The 19642-nt window shown below is 39.5% G+C and overlaps 1 protein-coding gene across 4 annotated transcripts in view; it reads right to left on the bottom strand.

Annotated features, from left to right (window-relative positions):
• Nucleotides 1-19642, bottom strand: part of KDM5A (lysine demethylase 5A) — a 46100-nt gene that overhangs the window by 24721 nt on the left and 1737 nt on the right. For all 4 annotated transcript variants that reach the window (XM_033514852.1, XM_015628519.3, XM_033514853.1 and 1 more), the window contains exons 2-11: nucleotides 19281-19358; nucleotides 18126-18248; nucleotides 15785-15955; nucleotides 15182-15316; nucleotides 9929-10034; nucleotides 9299-9387; nucleotides 6259-6417; nucleotides 3866-3985; nucleotides 2583-2741; nucleotides 822-1003 (exon numbers count right to left, since the gene is read on the bottom strand). In XM_033514852.1, coding sequence (XP_033370743.1) covers nucleotides 822-1003; nucleotides 2583-2741; nucleotides 3866-3985; nucleotides 6259-6417; nucleotides 9299-9387; nucleotides 9929-10034; nucleotides 15182-15316; nucleotides 15785-15955; nucleotides 18126-18248; nucleotides 19281-19358 — 1322 coding nt within the window. The remainder of the gene's footprint in view (nucleotides 1-821; nucleotides 1004-2582; nucleotides 2742-3865; nucleotides 3986-6258; nucleotides 6418-9298; nucleotides 9388-9928; nucleotides 10035-15181; nucleotides 15317-15784; nucleotides 15956-18125; nucleotides 18249-19280; nucleotides 19359-19642) is intronic.

The following is a 19642-nucleotide window of genomic DNA, read 5'->3' as shown; positions in this document are numbered from 1 at the left end:
AGAGGGACAGGGACAGCAGGGGGACAGCAGGGGGACAGCAGGGGGACAGCAGGGGGACAGCAGGGGGACAGCAGGGGGACAGGAGCAGTCCTGGACACCAAACCAGCACTGCCCAAGCTCACACTGAGCTGCCAAACACGCCGGTTCCTCCAAGACCCACAGCCCTGCTTTGAAGGCCATCAGCTCATCTCTCCCAGATGTCCAGAAATCTTCCTAAAGCTCCCAGCTTACCCTCTCATGAGTCTCCTGTTCAAACACAAAAGCTCAACACCACAACATTCCCAGGGCTGCTCCAAAAGGCAGAATTACTTCCAAATTTCTCTTTACAAGGCATATTTCCTTGTATTTGTGGATCTGCTGCTGAACAGTCAGCTCTGATGCCTCTAGCAGCCAAGAGACAGCAGACTCCAGTTCTGGCACACAGACATCCCAACTTTAAAGCATAAAGCATGGAAAAACGGAATTCTTAACTCGGTTCTAAACAAAAAAAAGTTTCTTAAAAAAGATAGGATCCTGTAAAGCACAATTTTATGGTGACACTGGAATGCTGGCCACACAAGAACATTTCATCAGTTGATGAAAAGCACTAATATGCCTGTCCTGGGTTTGCCTTAATTGAATGCTTTGCCTTGAGCCCACCAGGGTGCTTTAAAAAGCATCTGTATTGAGTTTCAATCACAGCTAAGGAAAGGGACCACTCTGCACATTCAGCTTTCCATGTACAAACATCCTCAGAGTGCTGAGGCTCTCTGAAGTAGAACTGCAAACTTCCCCAAGCAAACAGGGCAGGGGAAGGTAGATGCACAAAGGACAGCCCTTACCAATGCAGGTAGTTGATGGAATAGCTCCAGTGGTCTTCAATATGCCAGCAAAAGGAGGAGAAGCACATCCCTACATACAGCCAGGGCACCTTCATGCCAGAGATGTCTGCATTGATGTGAGCAAGCACTGACTGCTCGAGAATGGGCATGTTGTTCAAGTTCCAGCCAGAGAGAGCATAATCCTGCCAAAAGGAGAAAATTTGAGCAAATCACAACATAAGGACACCAATTCCAGAAAAGGAAAGTACAAATGAAAACATCAGCCAATCATTTCTATAACAGATAATGGGATATTTCCTGCAACAATGAAACATCAAAACTGGAAATAATTCCTTAAATACCATAGTCATCAAATAATCTCACTACAATTTTAATACCTGTCTTAGGAATTCAACACAGCCCATCTTATTTGGATCAAGGCTTATACACCCAGGTTTTGATTTCTTCCCCAACACAAGACTGCAGGTTTCATGCTTTTCTGGTGGAACAAAATACCAGCAACACCAGCACAAGAACTAAAGATACAAGTCTTCAGTAATACAGGACAACTTTAAATTGTGAACAACACAGTGAATCTCATGTTATTATTTCAGCTTTTTTAACACCTGTTTTATCATGCTGCACTTTACACTGATCTACTTTACAGATTACTTTAGAAAGTTTTCTCAAGAAATTCCTACACACTCATTTTTGAGAGGACAACATCACCTGTTAAGCAGTCTCACCTTTACCTTCAAATACACAGTTTGGTAAAAAAAAATTATAATCCAGACAGCCTTAAAAGGCCACTACTGCACTTCAGCATTAATTTACTTTCCACTTTTACAGAAGCTTGATTGGAGTTTAGATATATCCCACAGCTGCTGAAAGGACTGCTCAGGCCCTCAGCTCAGCCAAACATTGATTGTGCTGTTTCCTTTGCTCTGACATTACAAGACATTGCAGTGAGTCAGAAGACTTAAGTGATCTGGTTAAGAAATTGTTCAAGTGACTACCTCCATAGAAATAGATAAACAATCAGTGCTGACTCACTAAGCAGCTACACAATCACAGCACAGCCAACAAAGGTACACACAGGAAGGTGCAGGAATAGGTGCAAGACAATAGTGAGCAGGATTCCCTCTTCCAGTGAGCAGTATAAATTGATTTGGGGCTGTGTAATCAGGAAAACACACCTTTACTATGTCTGAATTTAAGCATACAAGCAGCAAGAAAATTGCTTTGCTACAGTAAGGTCTGAGGGACAATAGGTAATACACTTCCCAAATCATCTTTACAGAATGTTCTATAATTGAATGCTGTATCTATCTACATCTACATTCTTACAGTATGCACAAGAAACAAGCTAAACCAAATTAGTTTGTTTCACCCATTAAGAACCTCCTAAGGAGGACAGAATCACATTTCTGTAGCTAACTCTATAATGAAAAGGTTTAGAACAAGAAAAAAAAATATTATTAAAGAGCCTCCTCATACTTGGACAAACTGCAACAACTTGCACATCTCTGCCTGCTAAGATTCAGTGATAGAAAACAGGTGTGACTTAAATCATGAAACAGATCTTGGCTATCAGCAACCACATCTGTCAAAGAACCTCAAATATCAGATTAATGCCCTGCTCAAAAGGAATGTTAACTACGTGCAAAAGCCTGAAACAATTTCTTCATGAAAAAAATCCACGCTGACTTCTGACCCAAATTCTTAATGTGAAATCTTATGCAGAGCAAAGAATGGGGTCAGTTTGCATATCCTGTTCCTCACCTCCTCCTCTGGCATCAGCTTTCGTCGGCCATCCTTCACTGGGAAGCCACTCCCAAAGTCCTTGGATGAGATATCGGCCCCATATTCCACAATAACATCTTCTTCTATGCTGCTCACTAATCGCCAGAATTCCTTTTCTACCAGCTCAGTGGGAACCATCTGAAAGCAGAAGAGATGTTATGGTAGGGGCAGATAACAACAATTATCATTCAAGCAATAAATTTCTATTAACTCCCCCTGAATTTTCATACACCAAGGTCGCTGCCACTCTCTCCATCTCCTCAAAGTCATGGTTTGTGTGTGTCCAAGTCAAAGTCTGGTGTGTGTTCCTGTGCAGTGGCTGGAATGTTTCAGGAATTGGATAACACCTCATGGGGGAAGGAATAAGTGGAAGAGATGGAATCACCACAGCTACACCAAAACACAGGGGGAAGAGGAGACAGCCAACAGAAATCAAGCAGCAAAGGGAACAAAGCAGCATGCAAATTCCAAACTATTTCAGAAGATAATGACCAGGGTTTCTAAACAGTGAGGAAATGCAGATATAGAATTGTGTTCAGGAGCTTGACCTTCATATAACTCATCATTACTCTTACTCATGTGTCTTTATTTATGAAGCTTATTCTTAAAATAAGCTTTGTTCCGTGTCCCAAACTTCTATCATAAATTGTAGTCCTTGAAAGGTGTACAGGCTTTAGCAAGAATGTCCCTAAATTACCAGAGAGCCATGAGAGGAGGAAGACCTTGGTGCTGCATGCAGTCCACAGGACAGTGGAACTGTGCCAAAGCAGAAACACTAGTTTGAAAAATGCTGCAGTGATACAGAACATAAAAAAAACAAAAAACCAAAACCACTGTGATTATCAGACAGATTCAGTCTATTGACTTGTCTACAAGAAAATACTGTAGGAGGAAGGAAAGCAAAGATTTATCCTCTGGACAAACTAAACCAAGACAAAAGCGTAGGAAGGGCAGAAGGGCTCCTATGCCAAACAAGAGCAAGATACTGAGTTCAGTCTATCAAAAAGGGCAAGAACTTTAACTAGAGTGTGCCCAATACAGTAAACTCTAACAAGCAATAAAGCTGTCTGTCCATTGCAGGGAAAGGGTGAAATGAAGTTGAAATGAGACCAGATGCCAGCAAGCTAAATAATTTGTTTACATGTTTGAAGCTTATGGTGCCTCTTTAAACAAGGCTAAGATGCCTTAGCAAAAATCCAGGATCAGCTGAAACCTCTTCTCTTTTTCCCTTACAAGGAATCCCAACAAAAGCTGAAACTCACATGGACCGGCATGTTGAAATAATCAGACTTGAAGTTATCAGCCATTTCACCAAAGCTCTGGAGAGTATATTCCCTGACAGCTTGTTCAAATCCAAAGGCCTCTCGGGGTTTGTTGCATTCCTAGGAGACAGAAGATAGAAATATTGTTCCCTGCAGCAGACTCTGACACAGTTACATTTTTAGCAAGAAGCCCCAGTGTCCATGTGAGTCCCCAGGCAGCACAATAAGCTCCCAGTTTTGAGACCTCTCCAGGCGGGGCGGTGGCACCACAGCGGAAACAGACCCCAATTAACAGCACAGAAGTTCATCTAACACTGTAACCCCAGTGCTGCACACTTCTGCTTTCCTGGCCAAAGCTACATTTCATCAGCTACAGCTGCCAGCCACAGAGCCACACTGTGCACAAGATGCTCAGGCAGCCACAGGACATTTCTGCAGACACACTGGATTCCAGCACCTGCAGAACAACTGCACAGGAACAAACCCCCCGAGTGTTTCAGTCTTATCAAGCCAGCAAATCATCAACAGATTTGACACTGTGAAAATATATAACAGGGAAGAGGAAAAAGGAAATTAGAACAGGGCAACACAGCCAACAACAGACAGGGCCCATCTGACAGAAAATCTCCAAGTCTTTCACTGTTCTATCCCCATTCATCTTGAAAACACAAAAAAATACTGGTGGATATTTCAGCTCCTCTCCCCACTCATTTCTTATGTGTCCTTCTCAGCTCCTTTGGAATTGACACCATGTTTATATATACAAGACACATTGGAACACAAAGATGACGTAAAACTATCTGATACTCAGCTTTTCAGTCAAAGAAAGGACTGAAAAGGAATTAATCAGTAGTTTCTCTTTTTTTCAAGAGGAATTATCCTTAGACTATTCCCAACACGTATCAAAGTGGTTCTTAAATGGAGTCTGTGACAGAGAATCTACAACATCTGTGAACACTGTCAAACAGTGTTGACCTAAATACATATAAAGAGCCCTTACCCTATTCTTCCCAGCTTCTGTTCCAGTACCCTGCTGTAAAATTACATTAAGCATCTGCACAAAATTAACATCTAAAGTAAAAACTGAGGCAAAAAGTACTAGTGAATACTTCAAACACTGCAGTTACTTGTTTACAGGACATATTATAGGCATGTGTTTTCTCCTTCTACTTCTTATTTTCAATGTATTTGCAAACTTTTTCAAGTATTTTTCAAGTATCATTTGCTACTAAAATCTTACTTATCTTCCCTGGGTTTGTCCCTGCCTGCAGGTTTTTCTTAGGTAACAATCTATCCCTGTTGCTACTAGCAATAATGAAATTCCTTGAGTTTTCACATTCTTAAACCCTTGCAGCTACTCTATTTACTACTATAGTCTCCAAATTAACTCCATATTCTATTGCTGCAGTTTGCTAATACTTCCTCATTGCTCTTTCTTAAGAGAAAACAAAGAAGTAGGTTAATCCACTCTCTGAGCAGCAGCCCAGAGGGAAAGTTCCATCTCTTCCCTCGCCTGTAGCTATGAATTTCCACCTCTCTTCAAGCAGCATTTGCCTGAGTCCATCTGACAGCCCCATCTCAGTGAAGGGTGAGAGCAGCTCCAAACAGCACCATAAAGGAACCAGCAGGAGCCAACACCAGGGAAGGGAACAGGGGAATGGGCATTTAACCACTGCTCCTTTTGGAAACAACTGCAAACAGCAAGCTTCTTCCTCTCAATCCTACATCTACCAACCTTCTGAGCTTGCACAATCTGTCTCCTTACGACAAATAACAAGCCAATCAATGCTTGGTTTGCAATCAATGTTTGCTGTCTGTTGATCAATCATCTCTTGGAACTGGGTAGCTCTTCTTTTTTGAGTAATGAAATTCAACTAGCTTTCACTTTCAGAGCCTGAGCAGTTCCTTTTTTAGACTAAGCCAAATCTAAAATAGCTGCAACAAAATTTTAAATTACTTCTTTCACTTTCTGCTACAGGCCATTCTGAACAATGCTATGTCTTTCCAATAATCAAAGCTCCCTGTTGTGCCTAAATTTCATACTTTATTTACTTCACAGTTTACAAAATGTTTTGTCATTATGTGGAAACATCCATTATAACCCTAGTTCTCACCCCTAATTTCCCACTACCAGGTTATCAAACTGAGTTTCAGCTCTTAATACACCAAGGTCAAATTTCTGGCTGCCACATGGCCATGTAATAAACAAAGGTTATGCCCAAGCTCCAGAAGGAATGCCTCTCTCCCCTTACAGCTCATCAACCAAAATTCCAGGCTCATCTTGCCAATATTCCAAAACAAGCTATGCATTCTTCATGGATGGATTGCTGATCTGCTCCTCTTCTGATCTTTCCAGGTACACACACAGAGCTCCAGCAGCTCTTGAACTGTACCTCAGCAACACACTTTGGACACCTCCAGTCACCCTTGGGTACATCAGGAAGAGGAGGAATCAAGCAGAAAGTGTGATAGCTGTCATCACACCCATCACACAGCAGCAGTTTATCCTCGTTGTTTCCTCTACCACAGAATAAGCAAACATAGAGATCCACCTGTGGGGGAGAAAAACAAAAGAAGAAAACAGTTATAAGAAGTTTGTCACCCAGAGCCCACCCTACTTAAGCTAAGGAAAAAAGGATGATATCCTGAAGTCCAGTCCATGAGCACCAAGAGACTCCTCTGGTTTTTGAGAAGTATTGACAATGATGGCTTATGTTTCATTCCCAAAGCAGCACTTTGTGGGGGCAGGAGGACTTTGGGTGCTGCAAAATTACTATGCAGCTCAGTTGCACTATCTTTTGCTGTCTAAATCAAGCAGCATCTCATCTCTGTTATTCTCAGGCAAAAGAGTAAGTTACAGTTTTTTGAACTCCTTCTCTTCAGCCCTCTTATCATAGAAAACAATTTAAACTGAATCTCTACAAAGACTGCATGGCTAAGGAAAATCTCAGAAAGGTATTTCAGAAATACACTCATCATCATTTGCAAATGTACACTGGTGTCTTTGCAATGAAAAAGATAACAAAATTCACAAATCTACAGACTTCAACCTAAAAATTCATGAGGAAGTGAAGGAAACCACATGTAAAGGTACCAACTTCTTTCTCATTTTTTCCAAAGCAAAGGATAAAACCTCCAAATGATAAGGGAGAAGTATTAACCACAATACAATAGCAAACAGTTTTTGCTATTGCTCAAAGAAGTTGCTCAAGACAGTCTCTCAAGAAGAACAACACTGACTGGGAAACTGGGGCCAGAGAGAAAACCATACAAAGAGATTTCAGATCTTCTTTGCTCTTGTTTCCTGTACTGTACAAAGAACTTCAATTAACAGAAACATTTAATATAATACTGAAGAACTGTAATAATCTAAATGGAAAAAAAACCTGGGTATTGCTTTGCTATTGCTAAAAAATTCCCTTCTGTATAAATTTTTACTAACAGCATGAACTTCATGAATGACACCTGCTCCAAATTCTGCCACTACTCCCACCAGCCCCTGGTGACTCGGGCTGTGTGCATTTCCTCCACACAGCTCAAAATAACACCAGAAGAGGTGGGGCTGCATTCAGTGGGGCCTGCTAATTTCATCAACATGTCACAAAAACATGTGCACTTCAGCTGATTAGGTGTATTAAATAGTTAATGACAAACCCATCTCCAGTTACAGCTGCCTAGTTAAATATGCAACCTCCTAGCTGTGCAATAATTTACTTCTTAAGGAGACTGCTCAGGTTTCTTAAGAAACTATTTTAAAAAATAATGCAGCTCTACTCAGAGATGTATCATTTTCCCCTCATGGAACAGCATGTCTGTCCAAAGCACCAAAGCAGCTGCTTTTGTTGCATGTACACAGCAGGGAGGGAGGGAAGGCACTTCCATGTTCTCTTCCCAAAACTTCACAGTGCATGAAAATAGCAATCCTAAGTTTTCTATGGTCCTCACTAGCTGGTAATACCTTCTTCCCTCTCAACTCCTATTAAAGTATGCAACCTCTGTGTCAGCCTAAGAGATGATGTGGCAAATACAAAAACTGCACTGAAACAGATATTCACAACAAGCAGATCTGTGATCATGCAATAACCACAAAAATCCAGCCAGCCATGTAATAAAACAGTGTAAGACTATGGTGATATACAACCATATAGCATCAAGGGGAGAGGAGGAGATAAAAAAGTGTGGTTTGTTCTCCCAGTTAGTAACTCACCAAATAAAATCAATTCTGTAGCTAGCACTTTAAAAAAAGAGAAATAAATGATGGAGAAATACACACAAAACTGCACCACAGTATTTTTCAGCCCAATGTTACAGGAGCTCAATGCATCACCAGTGCATTTAGGACTGCTCTCCTTGTCCAAATATTAAAAAAAGTGTGTAAACAAATAATACTAAGTCACAGAATTTCAAAATATTAGAGTTACAGCAATACAATTTCAAAACAACAGATCTGTGTTACAGCATTTTCCTTTTCCCTTATAAATACAGGTTGATGTGTTTGTGTGAATAAAAAGAGTAAACAGATTATAGTGCTCCATAAAAAACCCCAAGAGACTAGAAAAATAATTTTAAAATTAAAACATAGCTAAAATTATGAAATGTACATGACCTAGGAAAACCATATACTCAGAAGCAGTAGCACAATTGAAAAAATTCAAGTCACACAGATCCTAACTCATCTGCAATGGCACAGGGATCTGGTTTTTGAATATCCAAATTGTCCCTCTTTTTTCCCCCATATAAAAATGTGATTACTAGAGTCCTTAATCTTCCATGGCTGAAATTTAAGACAAGCTTTTGTAAGTGTTCTCAGGCTAAGAGAAAAAAGGGAACAGCTGAATTCTAGTGAAGGGTCTAATTCTCTGGACAATAAAAGCACTGATCCTCATTCATGGCTGTACACACACATTAAGTTATGACACTTCAAAAATATGAAGTCACATTCTAGGAGAGACATTAAGAACAAGTGTACATTGCTTTTCCATTAATTTGTCTCTGACAAACATCAGAGAACTAAAAGTTTTATTTTCCTATTCAAATTCAGAACAGAAATGACACAAGATGTGGAATTGCTAAAAACAAACTCCTGAGGCAGTGGAGCAGCTCAGAATCTCTTCTAAGGAAAAGAAGCAGTGTTACAGCTGTTCTACAAAGGGGAGCTCAAACAACAACTGAACTACTGAAGGCATTCAAGCACGTGGCAAGTATGATCAGCAAAAAGCTTCACATTCCTGTCCAAAAGATTAAAACCAAAGCCTAGAGCACAGATTGTTTTGCAAAATACTGTTCTTTCTTCCCATAACAGTATCATCTCCTGTGGCATGCATCCATTCATCTGTTTGGAGGAGTGGGGGTTCTTTTAGGGGAAAAAGAAAAATCTCAGCAAATCAAACAAGTCCTTTCTATGAGCAATCACAGCAAAGGCATCACACTTACGAAGTTGACAGAAAGAGTTCCCTTGCGCTGCCTCATCTGCATTCCAAATGCTTCTGATCTGGGTCCCTTGCGCCTTCGCGTCACCTCATCTAGAAGTAAAATGAAGTTAAATGCTATTAATATCACATCAAGATAAGACTTAGCTTGTAAAAACACCACAGATACCCAGCCTGGCACCCTGCCTTTCAGATAGAAACTACTTAACAGTCCAAAGAAAGCAAAAAATGCCATCTTATACCTGGCCAGACTCAAATCAACAGGGATTAGGAAAAATGTATTTTGCTTATCCTCATAGGTGATCCCAGTGGTCCCATGAAAAACAGTGAATTAAACACCTAAGTTGTGCACTTTGCTGGCAGGATCAGTTTCAGTACTTCTAAATCCTGCTTTCCCTTTCAGTCACTCAATTCATGGAACAGCTGCTTAATTGTTATTGTTACTATATAATATATAAAGAGCTGAAACTCTGCCAAGTTATAAGAAGCACTCTAAATCTCTCCTGAATGAAACCCTAGAATACTTAGCTTTCTTCTTCCAGTTTTGATTTGCCTTCCTCTTAATACTGTCTCTAGGGACATTCAGGAAGATTTAACAGTCTCACTGAAAGCAAAGAGCACAAGATTTAATTACCCTCTTTATCCTTTGCTCCCAATGACAGTCCCATCATCTTGGGTCCAGCTCCAAAGATCTGCAGCTTCTTTAGTTCAGTGTTTCTACTCATTTCTCCTGCCTCTGCCTAAAAATAAAAACAAGACCACATCAGAACAAACCACCAATATTTCCCCTCCAGCTTTCTTCACAATTTGTTGCTATTCCACTCTCCCAGAATACATGCTCATGGAAAGAAGCAGGCCTGAAAATGCATGATTTTCTGTTCCTAAAGGCAATGAACATATGCAAATGGAGTATGAGACATCATTTTTGTCCCAAATTTCCAAATTATTTCTCATATAATATTCCAGATCAACTACAATAAGTCACCTCCACACCAAATAAAGAATTAGGTTTGACTTTTTGCAAAAAATAAGAAGAATGCCAGAGCAACTTTTTCCAAAATCACTACGATTCAGTCAAGTGCCTGGATTTTAATGCAGTTTCAACAGTATTTCCTTATCTTCTCCTTGACTAGAAACATCCCCATGACACTAATGAGTTCCAACCAACTTCCTTCAGCTTGGCTGCTTCTGGGCTTATTTGTGAAGAAATGTTGTGAGTACAACTCAGATCACAGCTACTCATGTTGCAAGCTCAAAATCAGAAGTAAAAAGACCCATTTGGTGACAGCTCCATGCCCCTGCCAGCGATCTTTCCTGCAGTGTTCTGCTTAAATGAACTTCTTCCTGTTTCCCATTACTGACCTACCTCATTTTCTCCCATCACTGCCTCTAATCTAACAAGAAAAAAGAAGAAAATATTCTGGTTTTATCTGTAAAACAATCACCTTGGCATTTTTCTTTATACTGCCTCCTTAGAATTTGAAAAATCTCTCTGATGTGGTACAGAAGGCCACTAAATTCTCACTGTTCAAAAACCTCCTCCTGAAATTCACTGATCTTAAAAGATCTCAGCAAACTTATCAGCTTTGAAGGTGGGCATGTAATTTTAAAGAAGTTATTCTTCAGTTAACTTCCTGATGATACTTCATCTGTTATTTTTCCAAGTTATGGCCTGATATCTCATGCCTGTCCCTTGGGGTGACAAGCCTTCAAAGTTTTTAATAAATTATTAAAGAAAAAACCCAAAAATTTATTCCAAAATAGTGTTTAACATAAGTTCTAATACATTTGCAACGAACATTAAAAAAAAAGATGATTTTTCTGCCTAAATCAGTTGTTTTTCTTGCTTCCAGAAAACATTTGAAGATATAGTTTCCTATGCATTATTACTCTAAGGAATTTTTAATGATATTTACAGTCCCTGTTCCCACTGAACTGGGTATGCATTGTGCTAACAGGCATTTTCCAACCTAATTACTGCTGATACTCTAATTTTCAACATTTATATGCTGCTATTAAATTATTTTCACTTTATATGTGACCAACTTTGTAAGCCCACTGTGCAACTGTGCAAATTTTTCCTCACCAATTCCTCACTTTTTGGCTAAAAAGCCATAAGGAAACACACCCAGAGTCCCTCATTTTCCATTTGAAATTCATTAACAGCTCAACCATTCTCTCAGCTAATAGAACCTGACAGAATCAACCCACATATTCCAGCACAGACATCACTTCAATCTCCTCAGTTTCTCCTAGTATTGTGACCAAAGACAGTTTTCTCAATGAGATATAAAAAATAATTTTATCACATTTACTAAAAGTAAATCATTAACATGCAGCAACAAAGTTTTAGAGCTTAAAACTTAAAACTAGTCTAAGAACACATTACCTGAATATATTTTCATAACTCCACTGCTCAGATTTACCTGGATACCACTAAACCTTAGCAAATGAAATCCATTCATGCACAGGTGGAGCTACAGAGTTTTGAAAAAGAACAGTCTGCATATTGGAAGATGAATGTTTTAAAAAATCAGATTCCTGTGTAAACACTGACAGGATATTGATACTTAAAGGTGTAAATACCAGAAGTATTCAGAAGCCCCACTGAGCATTTTTTCTGCTGTGTCCTTTAAGACTCTAGGAAGAGCCAAACTCAGACCAGGGAGTGCATGGAAGCAGCAGTCGTGTGTTCCTTGCCATTTTCTCACTGCTAACAACACAAAACTCCAGCTCACTTCTACCTCCTCTACACAAGTGAAACAAACCTGATGAAGCTATGATTCTACTCTTATCTCCCCTTTGTCCTGAAGGATACAGACTGTGTCTTTTACCTTCTCTACTCAAAGTACAGCCCAAGGGCTTTTCCTGCCTATGGGCCAAGGCTAACAACACGATCAGCTGGACTGATGCACTCATGATCCACCTGTCCCACCCCTCATCAATTCTGACACATCTGCAAGCCCACTCCTCCACCCCCAGTGCTACAATGGTTACAAGCAATAATCAAAAAATGTACACATTTGGGGCATTTGTCAGCATCTCCCACAGCTCTTCTGTTTCACTATTTTGTTTCACAGTTGTTCCCATGGAAAGAAATCTTTCAAGTGAAAAAAACCTGAAGCTTATTTTATTGTTATTCTGCAATCAGAGATACCTGAAAGCAGATATACTGCTTAGAATTGTTTTCAAGGAAATTCTCTGGACATTAAGTTAATACCCTTGAGAAGACAGCACTTTTTGTTCCAGTACTGCAATTCTTTATCAGAAATCACCATGACATAACCTCATTAGACAAATCCCTTGTCAGCTAAAATACACCCTAACAGATCATTTATGAAGATACACTACCCTTTTCAAAGAAAGTATTCTCCTAAATTTAAGCTTTCCTTAAGGATATTCTCTTTTCCTAAACTGAATTAATTTACTTTATATTGTAATTTTCTTTACAAGCCTTTAGGAACTCAGTGCCTTCCTGCAGCTTTTATTTGTGACACCTTTCTTTGGAGAAAAGAGAGAATAAAGCATGAAGTTTATTTTCTGAACAGAATCTCTCACCATCTAATTCTTCCCTTCCTATGCAGAGACAATGTTTTCAACTGACATTTGATTACAGTATCCAAAGATTCTAAAGCCACTCTTCACAGAGGGGAACACCCATTGCCCATCTTCTTTCATTTTTCACCTATTCCAAAAATCCTGATATTTGCTTTTTCAAAATCTCTCACCCCTTTCTACTGCTAAGGATGTTCCTCTATTTCAGTAATTTCTGATTACTATATTTATACTTTCTAATTTGTTGCCCATTCTAAGGTAAGTTATCTGCAAGAAGATGCAGAGGATCTTTGGAAACAATTTCTAGCACTTGGAAAAGATCTCCAGAGCTGCAGAGGTCTGTGGAATTATCCATGCTCACTAAGTAGGCCTTGTGTACCTGGCATAATAATCACACAAATCACTCAGATGTTTCAGCTAGAGCAGAATAACATTTTTTTGCAGCTTTTTACATTACTTACATATTACCTGCTCTCTAAGATTGTTTAGACAACCTCTGGTCCAATTCCAGCTATGCTTTTAGACAATGAACAGTCTTGCCTAAAATAAAAAGGTGCACTAAAATCTGGAACAATGTCTCCATGTTCTCAGATATTTATTTACACTGCTATATCATTTCTGGCTGCTGAGGAAAAATCTGCCTCTAAATGCTGCTCCAGGGATGACTTAAGATAGTTGTACACAGCTTCCAACACAGCCCAAACCTACTTCTCCTGTCTGTGCAATAGCAGGAGTTTTTCTTGTATTCAAGAAATCACTTCAGCCATTTTAATAATTGCAATGCTTAAAGATAACTTGGCTACAAGCCTAATAAAAGGCACTTAAATATAAATATATATATATATATATACACATACATAAATATATATATATGTACATATATATATATATATATATATAGCAGGTGATCCTAAGAAAACTATCTCTTATTTCTGAATTGCAGGCCCTTCAAACAATGAAAAACAGCTTTACAGTGCCAGGATCACCAAAGAATCATCTTTCCCACATGGAGAAATGACAAGTACCATCACTCTCTACTGAAATCAGCAGGAAAAAAGATCCCACAGGACCTCAATAAAACACGTGCAAGAAGAAGGACATACTGGCATTTTGCCACAAGATCCATTCAAATCCAAAGAAGAATTTCACATAGCAAGTGACTGCTGAAGTTCATGCAGCACTCTCAGATTTTCTGGACAGCTCCCTACCAATACCTTGTTTGAGAGATCTGGAAGATCAACAAGCCTGGGACTGTTTGAGTGATGCACTGCTACATGGCTGTGATAAATAACTGCAAGTCAGCTTTAGCAGCCTGAGAAGACACACTCAAAAGGACAATTCAGTCTAAATCATCAGAGAGGAAGGTGAAAATGTATAAAGGATACTCAAATACCCTGGTGACAAGAAAGGTGTATTATGAAAAAAAAACCAAAACAGTTAAAGAGCATTTGGAAAAAACTTTGTGGTGCTGGAGCTGAGTCTAGAATGGCATGAAGCAAGTAGGAAGTTGGTTGCATATAAATCCAGCTTTCACCCACGCTCTGCTGATGAGCCAGCAGGGAGCCAGCAGACTTCATGTGAAAAGCCTCAGGATGCTGCCTGCAAGGAGTATCTCTGTCAAAAGGGGAAGGCCTGATTTAAACAGTGCAACAGAGCCATCAGGGCAATACCCCACAATTATTTCTAATAAGACAGCATTTTAAATGGTGCTGATTCAGTCTGAATTCAGATTTTCTCTGGGGTACCTCCCAGCATTTAGTATCACCTACTAGAATACCAGAAATTCCTGCAACAGCAGTAATTCAGAAGGAAGGAAACTGCTTTTCAGCAGACAAACTGTAGAACTCCTATACAGCTGCAGCCATCACTGATCATCTCCTCATACATCTGTTTCAGTTCTTCAGAACTGCCTGCCCAGCTTGAGACAGTCAGTCCCACATGCAATTCCACAATTAACCATTACCTACGTGTATTTGTATTTATGTCATTAAGAGGCGTATTTTAAAAAGGTTTTTAAAAGTTCTGGAACTCTGCACTTAAAGCAGAAGCTTTAACATCAACTCACAAACAGCTTTCTGTCTGTTCTCATAGATACAGTCATTATCAAGGTACTTAGGCTGCTTGTCAGTAAAGAAAAAGCAACTTTTAGAGGTTTTGACACAAACAGTGCATCTGCTGTATCAAACCAGGTCTCAGAGTGACAAACTTCTCTGGATTTTAGTTAAATAAAGACTGTTTCCCGTGGTGTTTCTGAGCAGGCTCCCACAGCCAAAGGGACACTGGTGGGAGAAGTAAGTGTTCTCTGTCTGTAAGTGCTGATGAACAGGAATACCTGGGATTTGACACGCCTGGTTCTCTTCAGCATAACGTTCATCCTCGAAGCCTGCTTTGGGGAAGCCTGGCCATCTGAGCTGAGGTCCTCAGCCTCCACTTTTTCCTTCAGATCCAAGTTAGGCTTTTGGATGCCCTAGAGGAGCAGAGCACAGGACATTGTGTTGGGCAGGCAGTGCTAATCATTCCACAGTGAACCATTCTGTTTGCTAAGAAACAGGATGAGTGCAGTCACACAGCATTACACACACCATTTGGAAAAGAGGCCAGTTAATCCATTCACCCTTCAAATAAGAAAACTGAATCTCAGCTACCAGGCTATCAAGAGAAAAATAAACATTTCATATTAAGCATATCATCTTTTGCCTTGTTTTCCTTCCCAACAGGGCTGTCTTCAGTCCTATAAAGAAATACCAGAGAATAACTGCACAAGGTCCCAACTGCCAGCACTGCTCTGTCACAGATAACTACTTTGGGTGGTTCTAGCTTTGTTGGCACAGCTGGAGCTTCCAGCAGCACTGAGCCCAGGGCCCAGTTTGACATCAGCCAGCCCTCAGTGTGCCTTTTGAGCCCCTCTCCACAGTGAGAAGGGTGAGTGGCTCACCATGAGGCTGACCCCAGACTGGAAGAGCTCGTAGGGATACAGGATCCGCTCGTAGTGAGACTTGAGCAAGGAGCCCGTGCCTTTTCCTGGCAGGTAGCCAAGCCGACTCGCCACTTTAGACCATTTCTTCTCTTTGGTCACTACTTCAAAGCCTCCTTTGTTGGCAACAATCTGAAATGCATAAAGAGTAAGTTAAGGGTTTAGAGCTGCTCTCAGCAGCTCGTGTAAAGCAAGAATCAATTAAACCAACCAAATGTTAAAAGGCTCTGTGAGAAGTGACAGAATCCTAAAATTAGCTTTCATTTCCTGAAGAACTAGTCCTGTAATAACAAAACACTTGCTTATTCTTATGGCTTCACACATTTAATGTGATTTTTAATTTACTAGCAAATGTAAATTACATACTGTCCTGGACAGGAGGAGTCCAACAGTCAGGGTTTATGATGTGCTGGAAAGAACACAAAACCCACCATAGGAACAAACTGAAAAGTTAACTCTCACCAGACTTGTACTCTGCTGTAAAACACAAGTCTGGCCAGCAACAAAGCCCATTCTAACAGAGCCCAGGCAGCAGGAAGTGTTGGAGCTCAGAACTCTCACAAAACCCTGATGGGAAGAGAGACTCCTATAAAAAGAGGGAAATGTGAATTTACCTTCCAGCTCAGTCCAGTTATTACACGTGACTTCAGCTGGTTTGAGAGCAGTAATTCAAATACAGAACTATCACTGCTAACATCAATATGTATATAGAATTAAAAACAAGACCATTTGCCTGCAAGCAATGATCCCAACTGCATATGAGTTGCTTCCTCCAACACAGAGGCCACATTTCCACTGCCTCCATTCCTTTTCCAGTCTCACTGCCAAGCAACTTAAAACACAAATGGACAATAACTCTGTTTATATCATTGTAAGACTAATATCATTTTTACAGCAGTGTAGTTTTGCATTGCTTTTCTTTACACACGAGGACTAAATTTCAAACCTAATGTTTCACACACTGCTAGAAACCTCAAGGCAAAACCATTTTGCTACTGGAGTGAAATTCATGGTTTGCTTGTGAGGCTGAGGTAAACTGAGAAGTCTGTGACAATGACAAGTAAATTAGTTAATTCTGGTTTCTCCTATAATCACAAAGAGTTACACTTAAATAGAACAATAATACCATTGATGATCATTTTTCCTCATATTTACAGAAAAGTTCTAGAAAACCCTTTTAAAGTGAAACCATTTCTAAATTTCAACTTATCTTTAAAGTTTCCAGGAAAACTTGTTTTCTAAAATTATCTATGTGTGAACAACAGCTAAAGCAGGCAGCAATGAACCAGATCAACTCAGAGCTGCAAATCTACAGCCAACTGAAATGTTCCAGCTCATTACAGTGACCCAGACATTTTCCAGTACCCCCCTGATATCCTGCATATCCCAATAAGCCACCACAGACACAAAAAAACCCAAAACAAAACAAACTGAAAACCATTTTATCAGCTTTTCTCTGAATTTTATCAGCCCTTCCAGACTCTCCAAAATACTTGACTTTCTTTAAAACTAAAATATACTCAGGTCTTTACATCTTTACTTATTAAGACAAATAAATCTTGATGGGGAATGGAAACTGATACTCTAACCTAGAAGCACTAGAACTACCAGAACTTCAGTCTTTTCCCTTCAAGAATAAATCTACCTATTTAAATTTATTGGCAGCTAAGTTTATAATGGTGCATCTATTTTCCCAGTGCAAAGCCAAATTCCAACAGAGATTTGTGCATAAACTTTGAAAGAAGATTGGTGTGTTCACCAAACATAATTATAGAAATATTCATTTCTAGTCAGCCTTAAGCCAGGTTTGTTTTGGAAATTAAAGTAAGTATTCCTGAAGCCAACATTATAAATTTTCAAAGATAGGTGTTTATAAAAACCTGTTGGAAGAGAGGAAGCAGAAATTGCAACACCTCATTACAGAACTGTTGATCAGAGCTGAACTGCACACAAGCATACTGCTGCCTGTCCAAAGAACACCTCAAACTCCTGCAGCTCCACCACACGTAAAAATGGAGAACTGAAAATCAAGTGCCCAGCTGACATCAGGACATTCAAGCTATACAAGGTAATAAATACCTGCTGTACAGAATCCAACCAAAGGTAACCGATTTAATTACACTGTGACATGTTTGCCCATAAACATTTAAATCAGAAATGTTTTTTCACTGTATTTTTCCCACTTATTTAATCTCCAGATTCATGAGATTAGCACTGCAGCACAAGCACTTCCTGTTGCTTGGCCTCTTGAGCTCGAATGAAAACTGAATTCCCTGTCTGCCTAAGGCCTACAAATCCTTACCTTGCTCAGACCATAGAGATCCAGTATTTTTCTCTCAACCACAGGGATTTTTAAATTTGATCCTTGGAGCTCCCAAAATTTTGCTAACTGATCCAAGAAGTCCAGTTTCACTCTTGTCATTGCCTGGAATCAGTAAAGGTAGACAATCACGTACATTCAAGACCAAATGGGACAAAGCCTTACAGTCCTGAGAGAAAACAAGGTAAGTTTTTATACTGTTTCCATTTTCAACACCCAACTTGGCAGGGGAGGTATTTCTTTGTCAGGTTAAAAAAACTTAGGAATAGAAACGCTGTTAAAAAGAAGAATCTTTATGAAAATAAAATTATATATGCTTTTCTCTCTACATTTAAGACCATTTAAATTAAATTCCCACCAAATTAATTTCTTGGTCTGATAGCAAAATGCATGCTTATGAAATAATCAGCATCCCAGGGAGAAACACAAGAACAATTATTAAAATATACACTGGTGGGGAGGAGGGGAATTACAAACAGATTTTTATATATATGCTTTAACCACACAAAGGGCCTCGTCCCTGGGGTAATTCTGGAGTACTCAAATCACTTTCCATAAGGAGACCCATTTACAAGCCAAATGACATTTTGGTATGTGAACAAAGCAAGGCTTTGAGAAATGTTGTAGAGAAAATGAAAAACCGGGACAGAATGGAGGTCACACTGCTTTCAAGAGAGCTCACATAAGTTTTTAAATCATAAAATTAACCAGCTATAATAAGCCTATAAAAAATCATTTTAAGGCTTTAAAGGCATTATCACGACAGCATGAGGTAACCAGAGACATCAGAGCAGCAGTAAATATTTTAAGATCATGCCTGTGGAGCTCTGAAGGCTAGACAGTGGCTGCTCTTACTACACACATGATATTTGGAATTCATTTTAGACACTTCCAGCTGAATGTGAAAAACTCCTGTGGCTATTTTGGGTAATAAAATAAAAAGCAGATTTTTCTCAAAGCCACGGAGAATTATTTTATACAAACTCTGCCAGGGCCAAGTATAAACACTGATGTGGTCTATGGGCTTCTAAAGTGTCCCCTGTCCAGAAACCTGCCAAGATGCAAATCTCAAGCAGGGAGACCTAGCTCTTGCTTTCAGTGCAAACACAAAATTATATCAACAGTGGAAAAGCTCACCTCCAGCTCATTCAGGCGCTGAATTCGTGGAGTGAATCGAAAACTTTGTACTTCACATGCAAATGGAGGCTGCCAGTCCTAAACAGAGACAGAAAGACATTTTATTGTTTCCAGAAACTTCTCTGAAAAATGCACAAAACCAAACACCCTAATAATGCCTGAGTAAACAAGCTTCCAATAGTAAATTAGTTTCCCAGAACAACTGGTGATATCATTTTCCAATTTTAAGACATTTTTGCGCTTATACAACAATGTTCCTCCCACCATATTTTAGTTTGAAGAAAGATCCTCACAGATTCAAAAATGTCAAAGAAAATAAGGTTCAAAGCATCTCAGTATGCATTACCTCACGCTAAGCTTAA

Source organism: Parus major, chromosome 1A (assembly GCF_001522545.3).
Source record: "Parus major isolate Abel chromosome 1A, Parus_major1.1, whole genome shotgun sequence".
Lineage (NCBI taxonomy): Eukaryota > Metazoa > Chordata > Aves > Passeriformes > Paridae > Parus > Parus major.
This window is presented reverse-complemented; position numbering and strand designations above follow the sequence as displayed.